The 23,261-nt window shown below is 47.5% G+C and overlaps 1 protein-coding gene across 2 annotated transcripts; it reads left to right on the plus strand.

The window, feature by feature from the left end:
- Nucleotides 1-37: 37 nt before the first annotated feature.
- On the plus strand, nt 38-21,917 carry SPATC1L (spermatogenesis and centriole associated 1 like). 2 transcript variants are annotated; one of them, XM_029215149.1, is made up of 4 exons: nt 38-285; nt 10,473-10,817; nt 20,686-20,837; nt 21,377-21,917. In XM_029215149.1, exons 1-4 carry the CDS (start codon nt 63-65, stop codon nt 21,701-21,703), a joined length of 1,047 nt encoding a protein of 348 aa, XP_029070982.1. In that variant the 5' UTR covers nt 38-62; the 3' UTR covers nt 21,704-21,917. The 2 variants fall into 2 exon arrangements, with proteins under 2 accessions (XP_029070982.1, XP_029070983.1); XM_029215150.1 differs by having other exon boundaries at nt 84-285; nt 10,467-10,817; nt 21,377-21,751.
- Nucleotides 21,918-23,261: the final 1,344 nt, after the last annotated feature.

The raw sequence follows: 23,261 nt of genomic DNA on the forward strand, positions 1-23,261 counted from the left end.
TGGTGTTTCTGGAGTGCCCCTGGGCTCTGGATTTCCACCTCCATGGGGCCACGGGCCCGCACATGAGCACAGAGGACGCGGCCATGGCTGAGGGCAGCGAGCTGGTGAACAGGCTCATGATCGAGAACGCGGACCTCAGGAAGCAGGTGCGCCTCATGAAGGAGAACCAGGTGCTGAAGCGGCTGCTCAGTGAGAGCTGCCAGGAGAGCTGTGGGCACGGGGGCCGCGACCTGCTCATCCCCAAGGCGCCTGCCTACCCCGAGGCCTGCTCGCCTGGCAGTGCAGGTGAGCCCGGGCCTGTGTCCTCAGGCAGGTCCGCACCTGGGAGGAGGGCGGGCAGGTTACCCGCTTGGGCTGGTGGGGCTCTGTGTCCGTGGTGGCTGCCGAGGTGCTGTCACAGAGGCTACAAACAGCACGTCCAGGTCCACCAAGGTCAGTCCGGGGGTGCTGGCGGGCCCGGGCCGTGTGCGCCTCTCCTTTCCTGGGAGCCGGGCCCGCCGGGCCCGCTCAGCCCTCGTCCGGGGCAGCTTCGCCCGCCGCGCTGGCCGTCAGCCAAGGCCCGTCGCCTGGACCCCGCGACAGGAGCGGGAAGGGCGCCCAGGAGAGGGGAGCTGCAGCATCACCAGCAGGAAGTGAGTGAGGAACCATAAAGCAGCGCGCCCTGTGGGAGCCGCTGCAGAGGCCGTGACACTTGCTGTGAAAGTCAGTTGGCTGTGCTTTAAACATTTTCATATGTGGAGTATGATTTAGGGCGTGGTTGGAGCCCTGACCTTGGTCTGAGTGGTTGGGATGTGGACAGTGGGCCCCTGACCAGGCAACCTCCTTGTCCCTGGAGGTGGTGATCACTCACTGCCCAGTAGGGCAGGCAGAGTCCACACCCCAGCCCTCGCCTGGGGGTGCCCGCGCCCGTGGACCTGCCATCTCTTGGGATGAGCCCTTTTTTTCGACTGGGTGTGAGATGGTTTCCTTTCCTTTTGGAAGCAGTTGAAGCTGCTTCCAAAGCTGCTGCCAGTTCCGCAGCAGGATGCCCGGCTGCTCCGGGGACCTCCGTTGTGTGGTCACCTCCTGGAGTCCACCGAATGCCTGCTGCCACCCTGAGCAAGCAAGCCCATGTGGACGGTGGTGCCATCACCCATCAGCCCCCTGCACGCAGCTTGTGGGCGCAGGGCCCCGTGAGCGAGCGTGTCCCCAGGGTGCAAGGGTCCCTCACGGCATCTCCACACCTTCAGCCTCAGGGGGGCCTTGAGGAAGGAGCTCAGACAAGCAGGGGGTCCTCGTGGGGGATGGAGGGTAAAGGATGGGCAGCTGGAGAAACCCGGGGGCCCTGCCGGAGCTCAGGACACACACTTGTCCCCAGGCGCTTGCTGAGGAGGGGCTTGGCCTCACGGTGCTGTGTCCCGCGTGTGACGCCTGCAGAGCGTCCGTGCCGCCTTCGCAGCCTTCGAGGGACGCCTAGTGCACAGAGGCTCATGAGGCACTTGTCCCAAGGCCTCGTCTGCACTGTGACAACTGTCAACAGTCACCTGCCTTGTGCCGCTCTGTCACCCTTCATCCCAAGAATGGAGTTGTGCCAGGGCCTACCCTCAGGGCTCAGAGCCATCCACGTGGTCAGCCGGGCACAGGCTCTCTGGGCACCCCCTCACTGGGCCGGAAGGGTGGGCTGCGGGCGAGATGCAGGCCTCGCTCAGGCTGGGCTGTTCCCCGTCAGAGTCCAAGTTGGGCCAGAGTCTCCGGGACTGTGGCCAGCACCCCGCCTATGGGCAAGCCCAGATCCTGCTGGACAGCAGTCTTAGGAGGAGCCCCAGCCCCTGGCCAGCCCGCGGCCACCAGGCCTTCCACAGGGAGGCCTTGGAGCCCCAGCTGCAGGGCGTGGGCCAAGGTCGGCATGGGCCCCAGCCATCCTCAGGGTCACCTCCATGCCTAGGGTTCAGCCTTCGGCAGAGGGTACAGCCTTGGCCTTGGGGCTGGACTTGGAGAACCAGCAGGTGTTCCTGCGAGCAGCTCAAGGTACAGACGGGAGAACTGCACACAGCAGCGGCTCACTGTCTGCATTCGAAACAGGATGTGCTCTGAAGACCCGTTTTTCTCATTTACCAGAGTCACTCAGGGAACATAACTGCCCCCAGGCTGAGCCTGAGCTCCTGACCCCACTCCCAGAGGCAGCCGCTGCCAACGTCTACTTGGCGTCTCTCTGACATTGTCGGTGGCTATTTGTGTGTGTCTAGGGATCCTTTTAGTTTACATAAATGGGGCTGAGCCGTTCTACACTTTGATTTCCCCAACTGTCCATCTTGCTGTCATTGCCCATCGGCCCTCTCCTGGAGGGCACACTGTTCCCTGTGGGTTCACCACAAGCCCTTCAGCCTGGACCCCACGACAGGAGCTCCTTTCCAGCTCCCTGTGACCACAGATGGCCCCACGTGTGCATCTGCGGCCTGCCGAGGGGTAGCTGTCAGGAAACGCTTAGGTCAAAGGCCGTGTGCAGTTGAAACGTTGAAGAGGACACTGGGGCCCTCTCCAAAAGGCTTTGGCCTCTGTACCCTGCACCTTCCTAGTACATGGCCTCATCTGTGGGAGCTGAGCCAGGCCACACTGGGGTCTCCTGAGGCCGCCTCGAGCAGATGGTACACATGATCCAAGGGACAGAGGCGGGGGCAGCCTCGACCGTCCCGGCCCCTCCCTCCTGGGCTTTATTCCTTCAGACCATCCTGGTCCCCGAGCCCCTCGAGTCATGGAGCTTCTGCTGTTGCCTGGACTCCTTGCTGTCCTGGGTGCAGTGTCGGGTGATTTAAGTAGTTTCTGAGTATCTCTCTGCCTCTTTCCCTTTAACACTGTGATGTGGCTGTTTCTGTATTGTTATAAATATATTTCAAATGGCTGTGTAATATTCCAAAAATCAGATGAACCACAATTTAATGAACTCTTCTTATGTTTGAAATGACAGTTCTTTTTTCTTACCCCGAGGTAAATACCACAGCAAAATACTTTATATTTAGGGTTATTTCCTTAGGGTTTGTTTTCCTAAAAGTAGAATCACTGGCTCAGAAGGCAGGGGTAATTTTTTCACATTTCTTCTGTGTACATTTACCCAGAGGATGATTTCATCTACTGCAGTTTTATTAAGCTCTTTTGGCTCTGTTTCTTCAAGTCTCTTTAGCCATTTCTCACACATAAATCTTTCACATTAATTAGTTTATTCCTGGAGCACTTTATGTTACTTGTAATCATGGATGGGATTTCTTTTTCCACTGTGTTTTCGTTATCAGTGTTGCTATGTTTTGGAAAGCTGTTGATTTGTAGATATTTATCCTATATCCAGCCCGTTCATAAGCTGTTTTATTCTGCTAAGTTTTTCAGTTCATTCTCCTATGTTTTCTAAGTCTGTAGTTGCTCTGTTTACAAAGGATCATTTTAAACGAGGTTGGCAGCTCATACACTTGTTTCTGTCTTTGTCTTTGTTCCTCAGAACTCCCAGGACATTTGGCCTTGGCAGCCTCCCCACTATCCTCCTGGTGGGTGGTGGGCAGTGAATGGCCCTGTCTGCCCAGGGATCGGGGGGTGTGCAGTCTGGGTGCTGGGGAAGAGCCTTTCTAGTACTTTTTTTTTTTTTTTTTTTTTTTTTTTTTGCGGTACGCGGGCCTCTCACTGTTGTGGCCTCTCCCGTTGTGGAGCACAGGCTCCGGACGCGCAGGCTCAGCGGCCATGGCTCACGGGCCCAGCCACTCCGCAGCATGTGGGATCTTCCCGGACCGGGGCACAAACCCGTGTCCCCTGCCTCGGCAGGCGGACACTCAACCACTGCGCCACCAGGGAAGCCCGTAGTCCTTATTTTTAAAGAACAACAACAAAAAAAAGAATTGAGAAACGGCTCATTTTGTTAAATTTTTATGACCTCGTTTCGGCATCGGCGGAAGTGCCCTCAGCTGCTTCTCACAGCTCGTCTGTGGGGTCTTGTTATGCTGCTTCGCTGAGAGACCCCGTGGGCCCTGGGTCTGAGCTGTGTCTGTTGTGGCATCTGTTTGGCTGGGGCTTTGCTTAGGATCTCTGGACTCTGTTCCTACATGAATCTGGGCTACAGTTTCCTTTCTGTGGGCTGTCTTTGCAGGGATTTGATATCAGAGTTGTGACAATTTATAACCTTAATAATCAAGCATCTTTTAATTTTTTCAGTGTTCCAACCTCATTTATATGATGTAGGGATTGTGGATTGTTTGGGAACTTGAAAGAACTCACTCACCAACCAATCACCCAGGCCTGCAGCCCTTTGCAGCATAATTATTCTGTACCTTCTAGGTTTTTCTTTTTTGCTTATTAGTCTATTTAGGTTTTCTACTTCTGAGTCATTTAAAATAACTTCCCAGATGATCTCTCCTTTTATTAAAATTTTCAATTAATATTCAATTGTATATAATACCAATACTTTTATAATTTAAACATTATCTTCCTAGTCATTCTTATATCACTTTTCTCATTTCCAATTTTATTCCTTTATGTTTTGTTTCTCTAAAGTAGCTTTCCACAGTTTCGCTATCTCATTGGACTTTCCCTAGAGCTGTTTCGAGTTTATTTCTGCTGCCATTTTTATTATTTTCTAACTTTTTTTTTCTTCAAGGGTTCATTCCCATATGAATGTTTAATTTTTTGGTGATGTTTTAGAAGTAGTTAAAGGATTTAAGTTACCAATTTCACTCTAAATACAGTTTTTTGTTTTATAAAGTATTTTTTTTAATTTATCTTTTGGCTGTGTTGGGTCTTTGTTGCTGCATGTAGGCTTTCTCTAGTTGTGGTGAGCGGGGGCTACTCTTTGTTGCAGTGCATGGGCTGCTCATTGCATGGCTTCTCTTGCTGTAGAGCATGGAATCTAGGCGCATGGGCTTCAGTAGTTGCAGCACATGGGCTCAGTAGTTGTGGCTCGCAGGCTCTAGAGCACAGCCTCAGTAGTTGTGGTGAACGGGATTCCTTGCTCCGCAGCATGTGGAATCTTCCCGGACCAGGGCTTGAACCCATGTCCCCTGCATTGGCAGGCAGATTCTTAACCACTGTGCCACCAGGGAGGTCCCTCTAAATACGGGATTTAAAAAAAAAATTTATTTATTTTTTTATGTAGCAGGTTCTTATTAGTTATCCATTTTATACATATTAGTGTATATATGTCAATCCCAATATCCCAATTCATCACACCACCACCCCCGCCCACCACTTTCTCCTCTTGCTGTGCATCTGTGTCTACATCTGTGTCTCTATTTCTGGCCTGCAAACCAGTTCATCTGCACCATTTTTCTAGGCTCCACGTATATGTGTTAATATATGATATTTGTTTTTCTCTTTCTGACTTACATCACTCTGTATGAGAGTCTCTAGATCCATCCACGTCTCTACAAATGACCCAATTTCGTTCCTGTTTATGGCTGAGTAATATTCCATTGTATATATGTACCACATCTTCTTTATCCATTCTTCTGTTGATGGGCATTTAGGTTGCTTCCTGGCTATTGTAAGTAGTGCTGCAATGAACATTGGGGTGCATGTGTCTTTTTGAATTATGGTTTTCTCTGGGTATATGACCAGTAGTGGGATTGCTGGGTCATACAGTAATTCTATTTTTAGTTTTTTAAGACACCTCCATACTGTTCTCCATAGTGGCTGTATCAATTTACATTCCCACCAACAGTGCAAGAGGGTTCCCTTTTCTTCACACCCTCTCCAGCATTTGTTTTTTGTAGATTTTCTGATGATGCCCATTCGAACTGGTGTGAGGTGATACCTCACTGTAGTTTTGATTTGCATTTCTCTAATAATTAGTGATGTTGAGCAGCTTTTCATGTGCTTCTTGGCCATCTGTATGTCTTCTTTGGAGAAATGTCTATTTAGGCCTTCTGCCCATTTTTGGATTGGGTTGTTTGTTTTTTTTAGTATAGAGCTGCATGAGCTGTTTATATATTTTGGAGATTAATCCTTTGCCCATTGATTCATTTGCAAATATTTTCTCCCATTCTGAGGGTTGTCTTTTCGTCCTGTTTGTAGTTTCCTTTGCTTTGCAAAAGCTCTTAAGTTTCATTAGGTCCCATTTGTTTATTTTTGGTTTCATTTCCATTACTCTAGGAGGTGGATCAAAAAAGATCTTGCTGTGATTTATGTCAAAGAATGTTCTTCCTATGTTTTTCTCTAAGAGTTTTATAGTGTCCAGTCTTACGTTTAAGTCTCTAATCCATTTTGAGTTTATCTTTGTGTATGGTGTTAAGGAGTGTTCTAATTTCATTCTTTTACATGTAGCTGTCCAGTTTTCCCAGCACCACTTATTGAAGAGACTGTCTTTTCTCCACTGTATATCCTTGCCTCCTTCATCATAGATTAGTTGACCATAGGTACGTGGATTTATCTCTGGGCTTTCTATCCTGTTCCATTCATCTATATTTCTGTTTTTGTGCAAGTACCATATTGTCTTGATTACTGTAGCTTTGTAGTACAGTCTGAAGTCAGGGAGTCTGGTTCCTCCCGCTCAGTTTTTTTTCCCTCAAGATTGCTTTGGCTATTCAGGGTCTTTTGTGTCTCCCTACAAATTTTAAGACTTTTTGTTCTAGTTCTGTAAAAATGCCATTGGTAATTTGATAGGGATTACATTGAATCTGTAGATTGCTTTGGGTAGTATAGTCATTTTCACAATATTGATTCTTCCAGTCCAAGGACATGGTACATCTCTCCATCTGTTGGTATCATCTTTAATTTCTTTCATCAGTGTCTTATAGTTTTCTGCATACAGGTCTTTTATCTCCCTAGAAAGGTTTATTCCTAGGTATTTTATTCTTTTTGTTGCAATGGTAAATGGGAGTGTTTCCTTGATTTCTCTTTCAGATTTTTCATCATTAGTTTATAGGAATGCAAGAGATTTCTGTGCAATAATTTTGTATCCTGCAACTCTACCAAATTCACTGATTAGCTCTAGTAGTTTCCTGGTGGCATCTTTAGGATTCTCTATGTATAGTATCATGTCATCTGCAAACAGTGACAGTTTTACTTCTTCTTTTCCAATATGTATTCCTTTTATTTCTTTTTCTTCTCTGATTGCCGTGGCTAGGACTTCCAAAACTATGTTGAATAATAGTGGTGAGAGTGGACATCCTTGTCTTGTTCCTGATCTTAGAGGAAATGCTTTCAGTTTTTCACCATTGAGAATGATGTTTGCTGTGGGTTTGTCATATATGGCCTTTATTATGTTGAGGTAGATTTCCTCTATGCCCATTTTCTGGAGAGTTTTTATCATAAATGGGTGTTGAATTTTGTCAAAAGCTTTTTCTGCATCTATTGAGATGATCATATGGTTTTTATTCTTCAATTTGTTAATACGGTGTATCACATTGATTGATTTGCATATGTTGAAGAATCCTTGCATCCCTGGGATAAATCCCACTTGATCATGGTGTATGGTCCTTTTACTGCATTGTTGGATTCTTTTTGCTGGTATTTTGTTGAGGATTTTTGCATCTATATTCATCAGTGATATTGGTCTGTATTTTTCTTTTTTTGAAATATCTTTGCCTGGTTTTGGTATCAGGGTGATGGCGGCCTCCTCGAATGAGTTTGGGAGTGTTCCTTCCTCTACAATTTTTTGGAAGAGTTTGAGAAGGATGGGTGTTAGCTCTTCTCTAAATGTTTGATAGAATTCACCTGTGAAGCCATCTGGTTCTGGACTTTTGTTTGTTGGAAGATTTTTAATCACAGTTTCAATTTCATTACTTGTGATTGGTGTGTTCATATTTTCTATTTCTTCCTGGTTCAGTCTTGGAATGTTATACTTTTCTAAGAATTTGTCCATTTCTTCCAGGTTGTCCATTTTATTGGCATAGAGTTGCTTGTAGTAGTCTCTTAGGATGCTTTATATTTCTTCGGAGTCTGTCATAACTTCTCCTTTTTCATTTCTAATTTTATTGATTTGAGTCCTCTCCCTCTTTTTCTTGATGAGTCTGGCTAAGGTTTTATCAATTTTGTTTATCTTCTCAAAGAACCAGCTTTTAGTTTTATTGATCTTTGCTCTGATCTTTATGATTTCTTTCCTTCTACTAACTTTGGGTTTTGTTTGTTCTTCTTTCTCTAGTTCATTTAGGTGTAAGGTTAGTTTGTTTATTTGAGATTTTTCTTGTTTCTTGAGGTAGGCTTGTATTGCTATAAAATTCCCTCTTAGAAAGTCTTTTGCTGCATCCCGTACATTTTGGATCATCGTGTTTTCATCGTAATTTGTCTCTAGGTATTTTTTGATTTCCTCTTTGATTTCTTCATGATCTCTTGGTTATTTAGTAATGTATTGTATAGTCTCCATGTTTTTGTGGTTTTTTTACATATTTTCCCCTGTAATTGATTTCTAATCTCATAACGTTGTGGTCAGAAATTTTGCTTGATATGATTTCAATTTTCTTAAATTTACCAAAGTTTGATTTGTGACCCAAGATATGATCTGCCCTGGAGAATGTTCTGTGCACACTTGAGAAGAAAGTGTAATCTTCTGTTTTTGGCTGGAATGTACTATAAATATCAATTAAATCTATCTGGTCTATTGTGTCATTTAAAGCTTGTGTTTCCTTATTAATTTTCTGTCTGGATGATCTGTCCATTGGTGTAAGTGAGGTTTTAAAGTCCCCACTATTATTGGGTCACTGTTGATTTCCTCTTTTATAGCTGTTAGCAGTTGCCTTATGTATTGAGGTGCTCCTATGTTGGGTGCATATATATTTATAATTGTTATATCTTCTTCTTGGATTGATCCCTTGACCATTACGTAGTGGCCTTCCTTGTCTCTTGTAATATTCTTTATTTTAAAGTCTATTTGATCTGATATGAGTGTTGCTACTCCAGCTTTCTTTTGATTTCCATTTGCATGGAATATCTTTTTCCATCCCCTCACTTTCAGTCTGTATGGGTCCCTAGGTCTGAAGTGCGTCTCTTATAGACAGCATATAGATGGGTCTTGTTTTTGTATCCGTTCAGCAAGCCTGTGTCTTTGGGTTGGAGCATTTAATCCATTCACGTTTAAGGTAATTATCGACATGTATGTTCCTGTGACCATTTTCTTAATTGTTTTCAGTTTGTTTTTGTAGGTCCTTTTCTTCTCTTGTTTTTCCCACTTAGAAAAGTTCCTTGAGCATTTGTTGTAGAGCTGGTTTGGTGGTGCTGAATTCTCTTAGCTTTTGCTTGTCTCTAAAGCTTTTGATTTCTCCATCGAATCTGAATGAGATCCTTGCCAGGTAGAGTAATCTTGGTTGTAGGTTCTTCCCTTTCATCACTTTAATAATACCATGCCACTCCCTTCTGGCTTGTAGAGTTTCTTCTGAGAAATCAGCTGTTAACCTTATGGGAATTCCCTTGTATGTTATTTGTCGTTTTTCCCTTGTTGCTTTCAATAATTTTTCTTTGTCTTTAATTTTTGTCAGTTTGATTATTACGTGTCTTGGCATGTTTCTCCTTGGGTTTATCCTGCCTGGGACTCTCTGCACTTCCTGGACTTGGGTGGCTATTTCCTTTCCCATGTTAGGGAAGTTTTCAACTATAATCTCTTCAAATATTTTCTCAGGTCCTTTCTCTCTCTTTTCTCCTTCTGGGACCCCTATAATGTGAATGTTGGTGCATTTTAATGTTGTCCCAGAGATCTCTTAAGCTGTCTTCATTTCTTTTCATTCTTTTTTCTTTATTCTGTTCCGCAGCAGTGAATTCCACCATTCTGTCTTCCAGATCACTTATCCTGTCTTCCTCCGTTTTGCTGCTATTCATCCTTCTAGTGTATTTGTCATTTCAGTTATTGTATTACCCATCTCTGTTTGTTTGTTTAAAAAAAAAAACTGTATTTAGGCGGACTCTGGGAGGGCTCACGCCAAGGAGTACTTTCCAGAACTTCTGCTGCCAGTGTCCTTGTCCTCACAGGTGGGCTGTGTGTTTGGCAGGGGATGCACATCGAGGGACACTGATCACGGCTTTGCTTTTACAAGGAAATTTGGAAACAGCCCCACATGCCTCAGTGGGATGATGGTTAAAAAAATCTGTGTCTGTGTGCAAGTGTGTGTGCACGTGAGCCGGGAAATGGTTAAATGAACCAGTGAGCTACCAGATGACTCAGTCAATGTGGATAAATCTCAACAAAAGATAAGTTTCAGAATAAAACATGTGTCAGATGATACCATTTATGTAAAATTTAAGAAGCACATAACAGTCACTGTCATAGTGTGTGGATGCACAGGTTGGAGGAGGCATCAGAGGCACCCACGCTCACTGTGCCCATGAACCTGAGGCTGCTGGTGTCCTTGGGCGCCAGCGCCCATAGCTGTTTCGCCCACGTGTCCGTCACCTCCTCCAAAGCGTAAATGGGAGCAGGTGTCAGAGCCGGGGCAGGGTGTGTGCGTGTTCTTAAAGTGGTCTTTACACTTCTCGGGATGTTTCGGGAACCTCAGCCTGATGTCTCCTTCCTCTCCTCCCTGCCCTAGTTCCAGATTTTGGAAGATTCAACGGTGGCCCTGATGCACCCTCGCAGCTGCAGGCGTCCTCCCTGGAGGATCTGCTGTTCTCACACGCCCCCCTCTCCAGCGAGGACGATGCCTCCCCGGGCTGTGCGACCTCCTCCCAGGTGCCCTTCAAGGATTTCCTCAGCTCCCCAGAGCTGTCTGCGCCCCGTGGCTCTGACCGGAAGCTGTCCCCACTCCTGAGTTCCTTGCAGGACCCGCTGGCGGACAAGAGCCTGCTGGAGCCCAGGGAGGTGGGCCGGCCCAAGAAGGTGTGCTTCTTGGAGAGCAGCCTGCCCTCCGGGGACAGGACCAGGAAGAGCTTCTACCTTAACGGTACAGCGGGCCGGGGTGGGTGCAGGGTGGGAGGCGCTGCTGGGGAGAGTGGTCCGGGCTCTGTGCTGCTGCATTTATCTGCGTCAGTATTGATTCCAGTACACAGTGTCTCAATGACTGTAGCTTTATAATAAGACTGTAAATCAGATGGTATAAGTTCTTCAACTTTGCTCTTTTTGTCCAAGTTGTTCTGCCTATTCTAGGTTCTGTATGAATGTTAGAATCAACTTGCCCATTTCTACAAGAAAACCTTGCTGGCATTTTGATTGGAATTGTCCTGGACCTCCAGGTCACTTTTCAGAGAAATGGCATTGTAACAATATTGAATCTTCAGATGTGCAGACACTGTACTGGCGTATCTTGTTCTATTGCACTTTGCTTTATGTGTGCTTCACAGATATGGCATTTTTTACAAATTGAAGGTTTGTGGCAGCCCTATGTGGAGCAAGTCTATTGGCACCATTTTTCCAACAGCATTTGCTCACTTAATGTCTGTGTGTCACGTTTTGGTAATTCTTGCAATATTTCATACTTTTCCATCATTATTATCTTTGTTGTGGTAATCTTTGATCAGTGGTCTTTTTTTTTTTACATCTTTATTGGAGTATAATTGTTTTACAATGGTGTGCTAGTTTCTGCTTTATAACAAAGTGAATCAGTTATACATATACATATGTTCCCATATCTCTTCCCTCTTGCGTCTCCCTCCCTCCCACCCTCCCTATCTCACCCCTCTAGGTGTCACGAAGCATGGAGCTGATCTCCCGATCAGTGGTCTTTGATATTACTGTTATAACTGTTTTGGGACACCAAGGACTACGCGCATACAAGACGGCAAACTTAATGCATATATGTTGTGGGCGTTCTGACTGCTCCAGCTACCAGCCCTCCCCTGTCTCTTCCTCTCCTCAGGCCTCCCTATTCCCTGAGACAAGACAATATTGAAATTGGCCAATTAATAAGCCTACAATGCCTCTAAGTGTTCAAGTGAAAGGAAGAGTCACATGTCTCTCACTTTAAACCACAAGCCAGAAATGATGAAGCTGAGTGAGGAAGCCAGGTCAAAAGCCGAGAAGGGCCAAAGCTGGGTCTCTTGTGCCAAACAGTTAGCCAAGCTGTGAAGGCAAAGGAAAGTTCTGGAGGAAATTAAAGTGCTACCGTGATCACACGAATGATAAGAAAGTGAAACAGCCTTATTGCTGATATGGAGAAAGTTTCAGTGGTCTGGATAGAGGATCAAACCAGCCACAACATTCCCTTCGGTCAAAGCCTAATCTGGAGCAAGGCCCTAACTCTCTCCAATTCTTTGAAGGCTGAGAGAGGTGAGGAAACTGCAGAAGAGAAGTTTGAAGTTAGCAGAGGGTGGTTCATGAGGTTTAAGGAAAGAAGCCATCTCCATGACATAAAAGTGCCAGGTGAAGCAGCAAGTGCTGATGTAGAAGTTGCAGCTGTTGTCCAGAAGATCCAGGTGAGATAATTCATGAAGGTGGCTACACTAAACAACCGATTTTCAATGTAGACGAAACAGTCTTCTGTTGGAAGAAGATTCTATCTAGGACTTTACAGTTAGAGAGGAGAAGTCACTGCCTGGCTTCAAAGCTTCAAAGGACAGGCTGACTCTCTTGTTAGGGGCTAATGCAGCTGGTGACTTGAAGTTGAAGCCAGTGCTCGTTTATCCTCTGAAAATCCTAAGGCCCTTAAGAATTATGCATTTATCATCTGAAAATCCTAAGAGCACTCTGCCTGCGCTCTATAAATGGACAACAAAGCCTGGGTAACAGCACATCTGTTTGCAAAATGGTTTAGTGAATATTTTAAGTCCCCTACTGAGACCTACTGCTCAGAAAAAAAGATTCCTTTCAAAATATTACTGCCCATCGACAATGCACCTGGTCACCCTGGAGCTCTGATGGAGATGCACAATGAGATAAAGGTTGTTTTCATGTCTGCTAACACAACATACATCCTGCAGCCCATGGATCAAGGAGTCATTTTGACTTTCAGGTCTTATTATTGAAGAAATACATTTCGTAAGGTTACAGCCACCAGAGACAGTGATTCCTCTGATGGATCGGGGCAAAGTCAATTGAAACCTTCTGGAAAGGATTCATCATTCTAGATACCATTAAGAACATTCATGATTCACGGGAAGAGGTCAACATATCAACATTAGGAGTTTGGAAGAAGTTGGTACCAACCCTCATGGATGACTTTGAGAGGTTCAAGACCTCAGTGTGGGGCTTCCCTGGTGGCGCAGTGGTTAAGAATCCACCTGCCAATGCAGGGGATACGGTTTCGAGTCCTGGTCCTGGAAGATCCCACATCCTGTGGAGCAACTAAGCCTGTGCACCACAACTACTGAGCCCGCACACCACAACTACTGAAGCCCCCATGCCTAGAGCCCGTGCTCCGCAATAAAAGAAGCCACCTCAATGAGAAGCCCGCGCACCGCAACAAAGAGTAACCCTGCTCACCGCAACTAGAGAAAGCCTGTGCACAGCAACAAGGACCCAACGCAGCCAAAAACAAAACAAAACAAAACAAAACCCTAATATTCGATTATTTTTTAAAAAAAAGACCTTATGGGGGCAATAACTGCAGATGTGGTGGAAACTGCAGGAGAACTAGAATCAGAAGTGGAGCCTGAGATATGACTGACTTGCTGCAATCTCAGGATAAAGGCTTCATAGATGAGGAGCTGCTTTTTATGGATGCGCTAAGAAAGTGGATTCTTGAAATGGAATCTACTCCTGGTGAAGATGCTGTAAAGATTGTTGAAATGACAACAAAGGATTTAGAACATTACATAAACTTAGTCAATAAAGTAGCAGCAGGGTTTGAGAGGATTAACTTTAATTTTGAAAGAAGTTCTATTGTGGGTGAAATGCTATGAAACAGCATTGCATGCTACGGAGGAATTATTCTTGAAATGAGATGCAGTCAATGTAGCAAAGTTCATTGTTACCTTTTTAAAGAAATTGCCACACCAACCCCAGCCTTCAGCAACCACCACCCTGATCAGTCAGCAGCTATCAGCACTGAGGCAGGGGCCCTCCCCAGCAAAAAGGTTGTGATTCACTGAAGGCTCAAATGATGGTTAGCATTTTTTAGCAATAAAATATTTTAAAATTAAAGTATGTACATTGGGGTTTTTTTGGACGTAATGTTATTGCACACTATAGACTACAGTATAGTGTAAAACTAATTTTATGTGCACTGAAAAACCAAAAAAGTTCATGTGACTTGCTTTAGTGTGATATTTTGCTTTATTGTGGTGGTCTGGAACTGAATCAGCAATATATCCAAGGTATGCCTGTATATCTCTCGATTTATTTAGTTCTTTAAAAATATCGTTTAAAAATGTCGCTCAAGCCGCCATCCTTGTTAGTATAGTGGTGAGTATCCCCGTCTGTCACGTGGGAGACCAGGGTTCGATTCCCCCACGGGGAGGCAACACGCCCTTGGGACTTCCCTGGTGGAGCAGTGGTTAAGAATCTGCCTGCCAATGCGGGGGACTTGGGTTCGAGCCCTGGTCTGGGAAGATCCCACATACTGCAAAGCAACTAAGCCCATGCGCCACAACTACTGAGCCTGTACTCTAAAGCCCGTGAGCCACAACTACTGAGTGCATGTGCCACAACTACTGAAGCCCGCGCACCTAGAGCCCGTGCTCCGCAACAAGAGAAGCCACTGCAATGAGAAGCCCGTGCACCACAATGAAAACCCAATGCCTCCAATAAATAGATAAATAAATAAGTTAAAAAAATATTGCTCAGCAATATTTTATAGTTTTCTGTGTACAGATCTTGCACATGTTTGTTGAATTTATCCCTTAGTATTTCATGTTTTTGATGCTGAAAAATAAATAGTATTGTTTTTATCAGTATGAATTTCTGATTGTTTCTCGTATATAGTAACACAATTGGTTTTGTATATTGACCCCATGATGGTTAATTTTATTTGTCAACTTGACTGGGCCATTAGGTGCCCAGATATTTGGTCAAACATTATTCTGGGTATTTCTGTGAGGATGTTTTTGGATGAGTTTAATATTTAAATCAATAGACTGAGTAAAGTAGATTGACTTCCTTACTGTGGGTGGGCCTCATCCAATCAGTTGAAGGCCTGAATAGGACAAAAAGCCTGACTCTCTCCTAAGTAAGAGGGAATTCCTCCTGCCTGACTGCCTTTGGATTGCAACTGAAATCTCAACTCTCACGCCTCCAGTCCTTTGAACTGGAGCCACACCATTGATTCTCTTGTTTCTCAGACCTTGAGCTCAGACTGAGACTATATCATCAGCTCTTCTGAGCCTCCAGCTTGCTGACTCACCCTCACTGATCTTGGGACTTGTCAGTTTTCATAATCACATACACACACACCACACATGGTTCTGTTTCTGTTTCTCTAAAGAACCCTGACAAATAGAACCTTGTATCTTGCAACTTAACTGAACTCACATATTTGTTCTAGTAGTTTTTTTTTTTTAGATTCCTTAGGATAGATATCGTGTCATTTGTGAATAAAGGCAAAGTTATTTTTTCATTTCTAATCTGTATGCCTTTAATTTCTTTTTCTTGTCTTATTGCACTGGCTGGAACAGTGTTGAATAGAAATGGTGACAGTGGGCATTCTTGTCTTTTTTGGATTTAGGGGGAAGGCATTCAGTCTGTCACCATTAAGTATGATGTTAGCTAAGTTTTGTAGATGCCCTCCATCAGGTTGAGGAAGTTCCCTTTAATTCCTTGTTTGCTCAGAGTTATCCTGGATGTATTTTGGAATTTGTTGAATGCTTTTTCTGCACCTATTGAGTTGAGCATTTGGTTTTCATTTGTAGTTTATTAATATGGTAAATAACATTGATTGATTTTTCAATTATAAACCCACCTTGCATTACTGAGATAAACCTCACTTGGTCATGATGTATTATACTTTTTTGTATTGTTTGATTCAATTTACTAAATTTTTGTTAAGAATTTTTGCAGTCTGTGAGGAATATTGGTCTATAGTTTTCTTATAATGTCATTTTTTGACTTTGATATTGGGTTAATTTCAGCCTCAGTGAATGAGGAAGAAAGTGTTCCATTCTCTTTAATTATCTAGATGAGTCTGTGTAGAATTGGCATTATGTAGTCCTTAGGTGTCTGGTAAAATTCGTCACTGAAACCATCTGAGTGTTGAATTTTCTTTGTAGGAACATTCTCTCCCCACCCCAACAAATTCAATTTCCTTAGTTGATATAAGGCTGTTCAAATTTTTTTAAATTTCTTCTTGAGTGAGATTTGGTAGTTCACTCACAAAAAAAGATACAAAAGTGAGCTTTTGTATCTTTTAAGGAATTGGTTCATTTCATCCCAGTTGTTAAATTTATTGGCATAAAGTTGTTGTTAATATTACATTATTATCCTTTTAATGTCTGTAAAATCTGTGGTGATGCCATCTCTCATTTCTGATAGTGGTAATTTTTGTCTTCTTTTTTTCTGTAATAAGTCTGGATAGAGGTTTATCAATCTTACTGACTTTTTTTCTTTGAGGAATAGGTTTTTGGCTGGATCTTGGAAGGCCCAAGTTGGCTAGACATGATTTCTAGATCCTCTCAGGTGTAGCTCGTTTCTTCTGCCTAATTTATACTTTAGGGAAGCAGGGAGAAGGACTGATTTCTGATGAGATAAATGTATTAATACAGAAGGGGGAGTTTGCACCCTGCTCCTCCATGGGCCCCATTTTCCCTAACATGTTTCTGTGCAGTGTATCTGGTTCTCAGCTTTAATTCCTGGGTACCTTCTACAGCACTGCTAAGTGATTAAGGAAGGAGAACACTGAAAACTATAAAACATGGTTGAAAGAAATTAAGACCTAAATAAATGGAAAAAATCTTGCAGTCATGGATTAAAAGACTTACTATTATCAAGATGGCAAAACTCCCCAAATTGATCCATAAATCTCAATGCAAATCCTTATCAAAATCCCACCTGGCTCCTTTGCAGAAATTGACATGCTGATCCTAAAATTTGTATGGAAATGCATGGGACTCAGAATAGGCAAAGCAATCTTGAAAAAGGAGAATAAAATCGGAGGACACACATTTCCCAATTTCAAAATTTACTATAAAGTTACAGTAATCAACAGCATGGTACTGGTATAAGAACAGGCATACAAGTCGATGAAATAGAATAAGTCCAGAGATAAACCCATGCATTTACAGGTTTGATCTTTGACAAGGGTTCCAAGAAAATTCAGTGGGGAGAGAAGAGTCTTTTCAACAAACGGTGCTGGGAAAGTGGATATCCAGGTGCAAAACAATGAAGTTGGACTTCACACAACGTAGAAAATTAACTAAAAATAGATCACAGACTTAAAAGACCTAAAACCATAAAACTCTTAAAAGAAAACATAGACATAACTCTTATGACCTTGGATTTGGCAATAGAGTCATAGCTGTGACACCAAAGGCATGAGCAACAAAAGAAAAAACAGATATATCAGACTTTATCAAAGGTAAACACTTTGGTATTTCAAAGGAACATTTCAAAAAAGTGAAAAGTCAACTCACGGAATGGGAGAAAATATGTGTAAATCATGTATCCGATAAGGGAACAGTATCCAGGATATATAAGAACACTTACAACTCCTCAGTAAAAGACAAACAGTCCAATTAAAAATGGGCAAAGAATTTAAATAGACATTTCCCCAAAGAAGGCAGACAAATGGCCAATAAGCACGTGAAAAGATGTTCAGTATCCTCAGCCATCAGCGAAATGCAAATGAAAACTGCAGTGAGACACCACTTCACGTCCACCAGGATGGTTATAATAAAAAAGACGGACGGGGCTTCCCTGGTGGCGCAGTGGTTGAGAGTCCGCCTGCCGATGCAGGGGACGCGGGTTCGTGCCCCGGTCCGGGAAGATCCCACATGCCGCGGAGCGGCTGGGCCCGTGAGCCATGGCCGCTGAGCCTGCGCGTCCGGAGCCTGTGCTCCTCAACGGGAGAGGCCACAACAGTGAGAGGCCCGCGTACCGCAAAACAAAAACAAAAACAAACAAAAAAAGACGGACGATAACCAGTGTTGAAGAGGGAGTGGGGGAATTGGAACCTACACACCTTGCCGCTGTGGAAAACAGTCTGGCAGTTCCTCAGAAAGTTAGACTTAGAGTTACCTCGTGTCCCAGCAATTCCATTCCTAGGTATATCACCGAAAGACTTGAAAACATTTGTCCACACAAAAATGTTTATATGAGCGTTCATAGCAGCATTATTCATATTAGCCAACAAGTGGAAACAGCCCAGATGCCTATCAATGGAGGAATGGATAAACAGAATGTGCTGTATCCATACAACGGACTGTTATTCAGCCATAAATAGGACTGAAGTCCTGACACACGTTACAACATGGATGTGCCATGAAAACATGCTGGGTGAATGAAGCCAGTCACGAAAGACCACATATTATGTGATTCCACTGATATGAAATGTCCAGAGTAGATAAATCCATAGGGTCAGAAAGTGGGTGTGTGGCTGCAGGGTGAACTGTGAGTGAGCGCTAGTCGGGTGCAGGGTTTTGTAGACTGTGGTGATGGCTATACGACTTGGTGAATATACTAAAAGCCACTGGATTGCATATTTGAGAAGAGTGAATTTTATAGTGTGAATTACATCTCAGTAAAAAGAGTTAAAAGTCATTGGGAAGCAGCGAGCCCCTCAACCTCAGTTCCTTTGTGTGTAAGTGGAGTCTGAGGCCCCTCGAAGGCTCATCGTGAGGAAAAGTCAAACCACGGAAGGACCAGAGATGCTCCTGGAGGAGGGAACGGAAGCAGCCCGGCTCAGCTGGGTTGGTTGCTCGGGGCCTCGAGGCCCCCTCTGAGGGGGGTCCGAGCCCCTGTTACCAGGAACCTCCCCGTCACCCCCGGTTTAACCCTGAGTCCAGAGCCTGTCCTGCCGCTCCGGCCGCAGCCGCCAGATTACTTTCTCGACACCTTCTGTGGCTCCCTGTCTCCACAGGCTCAGCCCAGCATTTCTCCTGGGCCCTCGGACACCTGGCCCTCTGCCGCCCCCAACCCTGAGACCTTGTGACCCCAGGGCCCTCACAGGGCTCTGGGTCTTGTGGCTCAGGGGAGGCCCTCTGCCCCGGGCACCCACACCCCCTCGGCCCCTATGCTGGCCCACCCATCTGCCCGGCCCACAACCCCTGAGACCTGGACTGCTCTGAGTTCGGCCTCGTCCTCCCCACTCAGCACCTGCACAGGCCCGGCCGAGGGAGCGGAAGGACGGATGTCCCCCCAGCCTCTCCTGGTGTCCACAGAGGAGGAGGCCGCCGATACCTGGCCTTGATAAGCCCGTGCTGACTGGCAATCACGTTCCTATGGAGAGTGACCGGGCGGGGTTCTGGGATGGGGGCTGTGTGGACAGTCACAGGATGGGGCCGAGGGAAGCAGAACAGCTGCCCGAGGTCACGGGCAGTGTTGGTCCTGGAGCCCAGCGCTCATGCCCACACAGACAGCCCGCAGGAGCAGTTCAGCAACTCCCCGGGCCACTGAGCACTGCCGGCATGGCTGGGGAGTCAGGCCGAACTCTCTGTGTGCTGGGGGTCCTGAGCCTTCGGTGGGCACAGGTGTTTGTGGGTAACAGGACCGGGGGGCCGGGGCTCCACGCGGAGCACCTATCCCATTTGTGCACTGCCCGCCCGGTGGACGGACCTGGCAGGGCTGTACCATCCAACACCCTTGGAAGGGGTTTGGATCACGGGCGGGTTTGAAGGTTGCAGGGCTTTAGGGAAAGCTTTAGAAACGGGCACGTTATTAAATGTCTCCCGTGGGGAAGAAAGGGCAGAGTGTGGAAGGCACAGGATGCTGTGCCGAGAGCCCGCGCCCCCCCCAGCCGGGCGTGTCCTGGTCAGTGAGGGCGCCCTGGGCATCGTGAGGCAGGCCCTTTCTCACTCGGCCGTCTCTCAAGGTCAGGTGCACCCGGTGATAACAGTAGGCAGTGTGACCTTCAAAGAGCACAGTGGTTTTGAAGGGTATTGATCGTATCACGGTTGTCTGGTGGAAGACTTGCTGACATCGGAGACTGCTGCGGGGAGGGGAGATTTGGGAGCAGGTTTTGGAGGGGAGGGCGGTTGATGTGCCAGGGTAACGGTGGGAAATAATTAAAATTAGAATCTGCCAACGCAGCAATCCTATTCACAACGAAGGAAAGTCTTATTACCGAATAAGCACTAGACCAGCATGCGATGCACACAGGCTGCCGAGACAGAGCCTCACCGTTTCACGTAGCTACGCAGACTGGATCCACACGTGTTACTTACATGTCCTTCAGTTAACCAGACCCCACACTCAGGTGGGGGACATGCCTAGCCCATCCCGAGTTCACCTGGTCACAGGGCTGGGGCCTCTGAGGGGTCAACTTAGACTGGGTGCTGAGCAGACTCGGGGACAAGAAAATAATGCTGGGCTGTGAAACAGGCTTTTAAAGTGTTTACGCCCATCTTTGTTGGGGAGCGGGGGAGGGATGGAGAAAGGACCTGGGATCAGGGTGCTCAGGGAACATGCCAAGAACGGGGAGGAAAGGAAAGCTCTCTTTCCCCTTTGGCAACAGAAAATTCAAAGTTTCCTTTTAAATTTGTGTTTGCCTCACAGTGGAGGGCAGGTGTCAGTGGGGAGGAGGGTGCCCCCTCAGGTCACAACCAGGGCCTTGCGGAAGGCTCTGCCGGGCTCCTGAGGCTTCACCGCAAACCCACAGTGTCTGCGTTTGGGTCGGTCCTCTCCCTGAAATGGACCCTGGAGCACAGGCAGGAGGAAGGTGGGTGGCCCCTGACCCTCCGAGTCCTGGCCGGCCTGTCTCACTGGCCCCCCCGCCCCCCTCCCCCTTGCAGAGATCCAGAGCTTTGCTGGCACCGAGAAGGACGGGCGCATCGTTGGGGAGATCGCCTTCCAGCTGGACTGGCGCATCCTGGCCTATGTCTTCCCAGGGGTGACCCGGCTCTATGGCTTCACTGTGTCCAACATCCCTGAGAAGATCAAGCAGGTGCGCCTCCCTGCCTGGGGGCCCTCCCTGCCCTAGAACACCCCCTGCTCTGGGGTCCCCTTCCTGCCCTAGGACCCTCCCCCTGCCCCGGGGTCCCCTTGCTGCCCCATCACACGTGGTGCCCACACAGCTGCAGCCCTGGGCGAGCCTGAGTGGTGTCTGAGGCAAATGTGCCAGGGGACACGATGAGCTGGTCCCATGAATCCCTTTGCTCCCGCTCCTGGCTTGGGACAGTCTCAGGAGTGGCTCCAGGCCGGGGAGTACTTTGACACTCAGCCCCAGCTGGCAAGACACCTTCTGCGAGCCTGGGGTGCCGCTCCCTGCTCTCCCTGACACTGTGCTGGAGGGAAACTGGGGGACGACTCCCCTGGTGGGGGCATGGCTGTGGGCCTCAGTGTCACCACCTACACAGCTGCGCTAGGGGAATCTAGCCCCTGCCCCGCCCCCGGCCCTGAGCCTAGGCCTCACCTCCCGCCCCACTCCACGGCCCCGCCTGCGGGTTCTGGGCTCTGCCCGTCCACCCGCGCCTGTGCCCACAGACGTCCATCAAGTCCCTGGACGGCTCAGTGGACGAGAAGAAGCGGCTGGAGCTGACGCACCGCTACCTGACGCTGACGGCGCGCCTGGAGAGGCTGGGCTACAAGCGCGCCGTGCACCCCGTGTTCAGCGAGTTCCTCATCAACACCTACGGCATCCTGAAGCAGCGGCCCGACCTGCGCGCCAACCCGCTGCACAGCAGCCCGGCCACCCTGCGCAAGTTGGTCATCGACGTCGTGCCCCCCAAGTTCCTGGGCGACTCGCTGCTTCTGCTCAACTGCCTGTGCGAGCTCTCCAAGGAGGACGGCCGCCCGCTCTTCGCCTGGTGAAGCCTCCGACCCGCGCCTCCCTGCAATAAACGCGTGTTGCAACCCGGGCGCCGCACTCCTCATCCGCTCCCCGGAGTGCGCGCTGAGGGCGCCAGGGCCCGGTACGCCGCCGCCCGCGCTGTCCCGACACGCCGGCCGGCGCCCGGCCGCCCGCCCCACCGCCCACACCTGCGCAGCGGGTCGCTCTCTATTAAAAGTCGTCTGTTTGCTGTTCCTCCTTTACCGCTGCTCTTTGAGGGCAGAGGCCCCGCTGTGTTTGGAACGAGGCCACCAACCCTGAGGACCCGCCAGCACGCACGGCGCCTGGTCCCCTCCCCTGGGGTCGCAGTGCCTCCTCTTGGAAGGGCAGCGGTCCGTCCCCCTGCGGGTTTCCCCGAAGGCGGAGCCTGGGGCAAGGATTCCCCAGCAGGCAGGGCAGCTGCAGAATCTGCAGGGCGGAGTGAAAACACAGGCACCTTTTTCAAAAGTCAGGAATTGCAAGACAGCGACTGCAGCGCTTTAAACCACGTGCCCGCGTGCAGCTGTGTGGGTGCGCCCTGCCGGCGAGGCTGGCGCAGGACGGGCAGTTTACTTGGGAGATGATTCAAGGAAGCAGGAGCCCCCAGGGGAAGGGGAGCCAGTGTGCAAAGGGCGTCGATTTTCTGCCTGGTTCTGGGATCGAGAGCCCTGGTCCCTTTGGTTGGAAGGTGGTAGTAGAAACCAGCAACCGGGTGCTGGTGAGATGGCTTTTTCCTGTAAATGGTGGAGCTTTCTAGGGTCCCCTATTCAGGAGCTATTTTTAGCACCTGCCAAAAATTTTAATGTCTCAAAACTGCCCCCAAGAACTGGTCCCACTCCCCTGAGATAGAAAAAAAATAGAAAAGAAAAGAAAAAAAAAAAACTGGTCCCAGCATCACACTGGGTCCTGTCCCTGCATCTTGCGTTCCCAGCCGTAGCCAAGCCCTGGCCCAGAACCGTCTCTGTAGGACACACAGCCCCACTCCTGCCAGAGCCCTCTGGCCCCCAACTCTCCTGAAGCCTGGAGAGGACAGGTGGCCCCCTGAGGCTCTGCAGTCAGGACACCTTCCTGGTTCCTTGTCTGCTGTAGGTATGAGGATGAAGGTGCTAGGGCGCCCTGTCCCTTGGTTGTCACAGCCTTGTGTGTCCCAGATGCACTGGCCCCTGTCTCAGTCAGCTCAGGTGCTGTAACAAATACCACCGACAGGGCGGCTTAAACAATAGAAATTTATCATCTCACAGTTCTGGAGGCTGAAATCTGCAATCCAGGTGCAACAGGGCTGGTTCCTCCTGGGGCCTCTCCCCTGGGCACGTGGACAGCCGTCTCCTCCCTGTGTCCTCACATGGTCATCACTCTCTGTGGGTGTCTGTGTCCTAATCTCATAAGGATGCCACTCCTATGGGATCAGGCCCACTCTAGTGACCTCATTTTAACCTCATTATCTCTGCAAAGACCCTGTCTCCAGGCACAGTCATGCTGGGATTAGGCCTTCGACATATAAATTTGGGGGCGGGGGTCACAATTCAGCCCTTAACAGACCTCATCCCTCCCAGCTGCCAG

The sequence above is a fragment of the Monodon monoceros genome, unplaced genomic scaffold (genome assembly GCF_005190385.1).
Source record: "Monodon monoceros isolate NGI ecotype Baffin Bay Population unplaced genomic scaffold, NGI_Narwhal_1 Super_Scaffold_11, whole genome shotgun sequence".
Taxonomy (NCBI): Eukaryota; Metazoa; Chordata; class Mammalia; order Artiodactyla; family Monodontidae; genus Monodon; species Monodon monoceros.

Bases quoted from the DNA above. Each gene is read 5' to 3' on its own strand.
- SPATC1L (XM_029215149.1), top strand. From the start codon at position 63: ATGAGCACAGAGGACGCGGCCATGGCTGAGGGCAGCGAGCTGGTGAAC. The intron at 286-10,472 runs GTGAGCCCGGGC...CCCTAGTTCCAG, and splicing joins CTGCTCGCCTGGCAGTGCAG to ATTTTGGAAGATTCAACGGT. The intron at 10,818-20,685 runs GTACAGCGGGCC...TCCCCCTTGCAG, and splicing joins GAAGAGCTTCTACCTTAACG to AGATCCAGAGCTTTGCTGGC.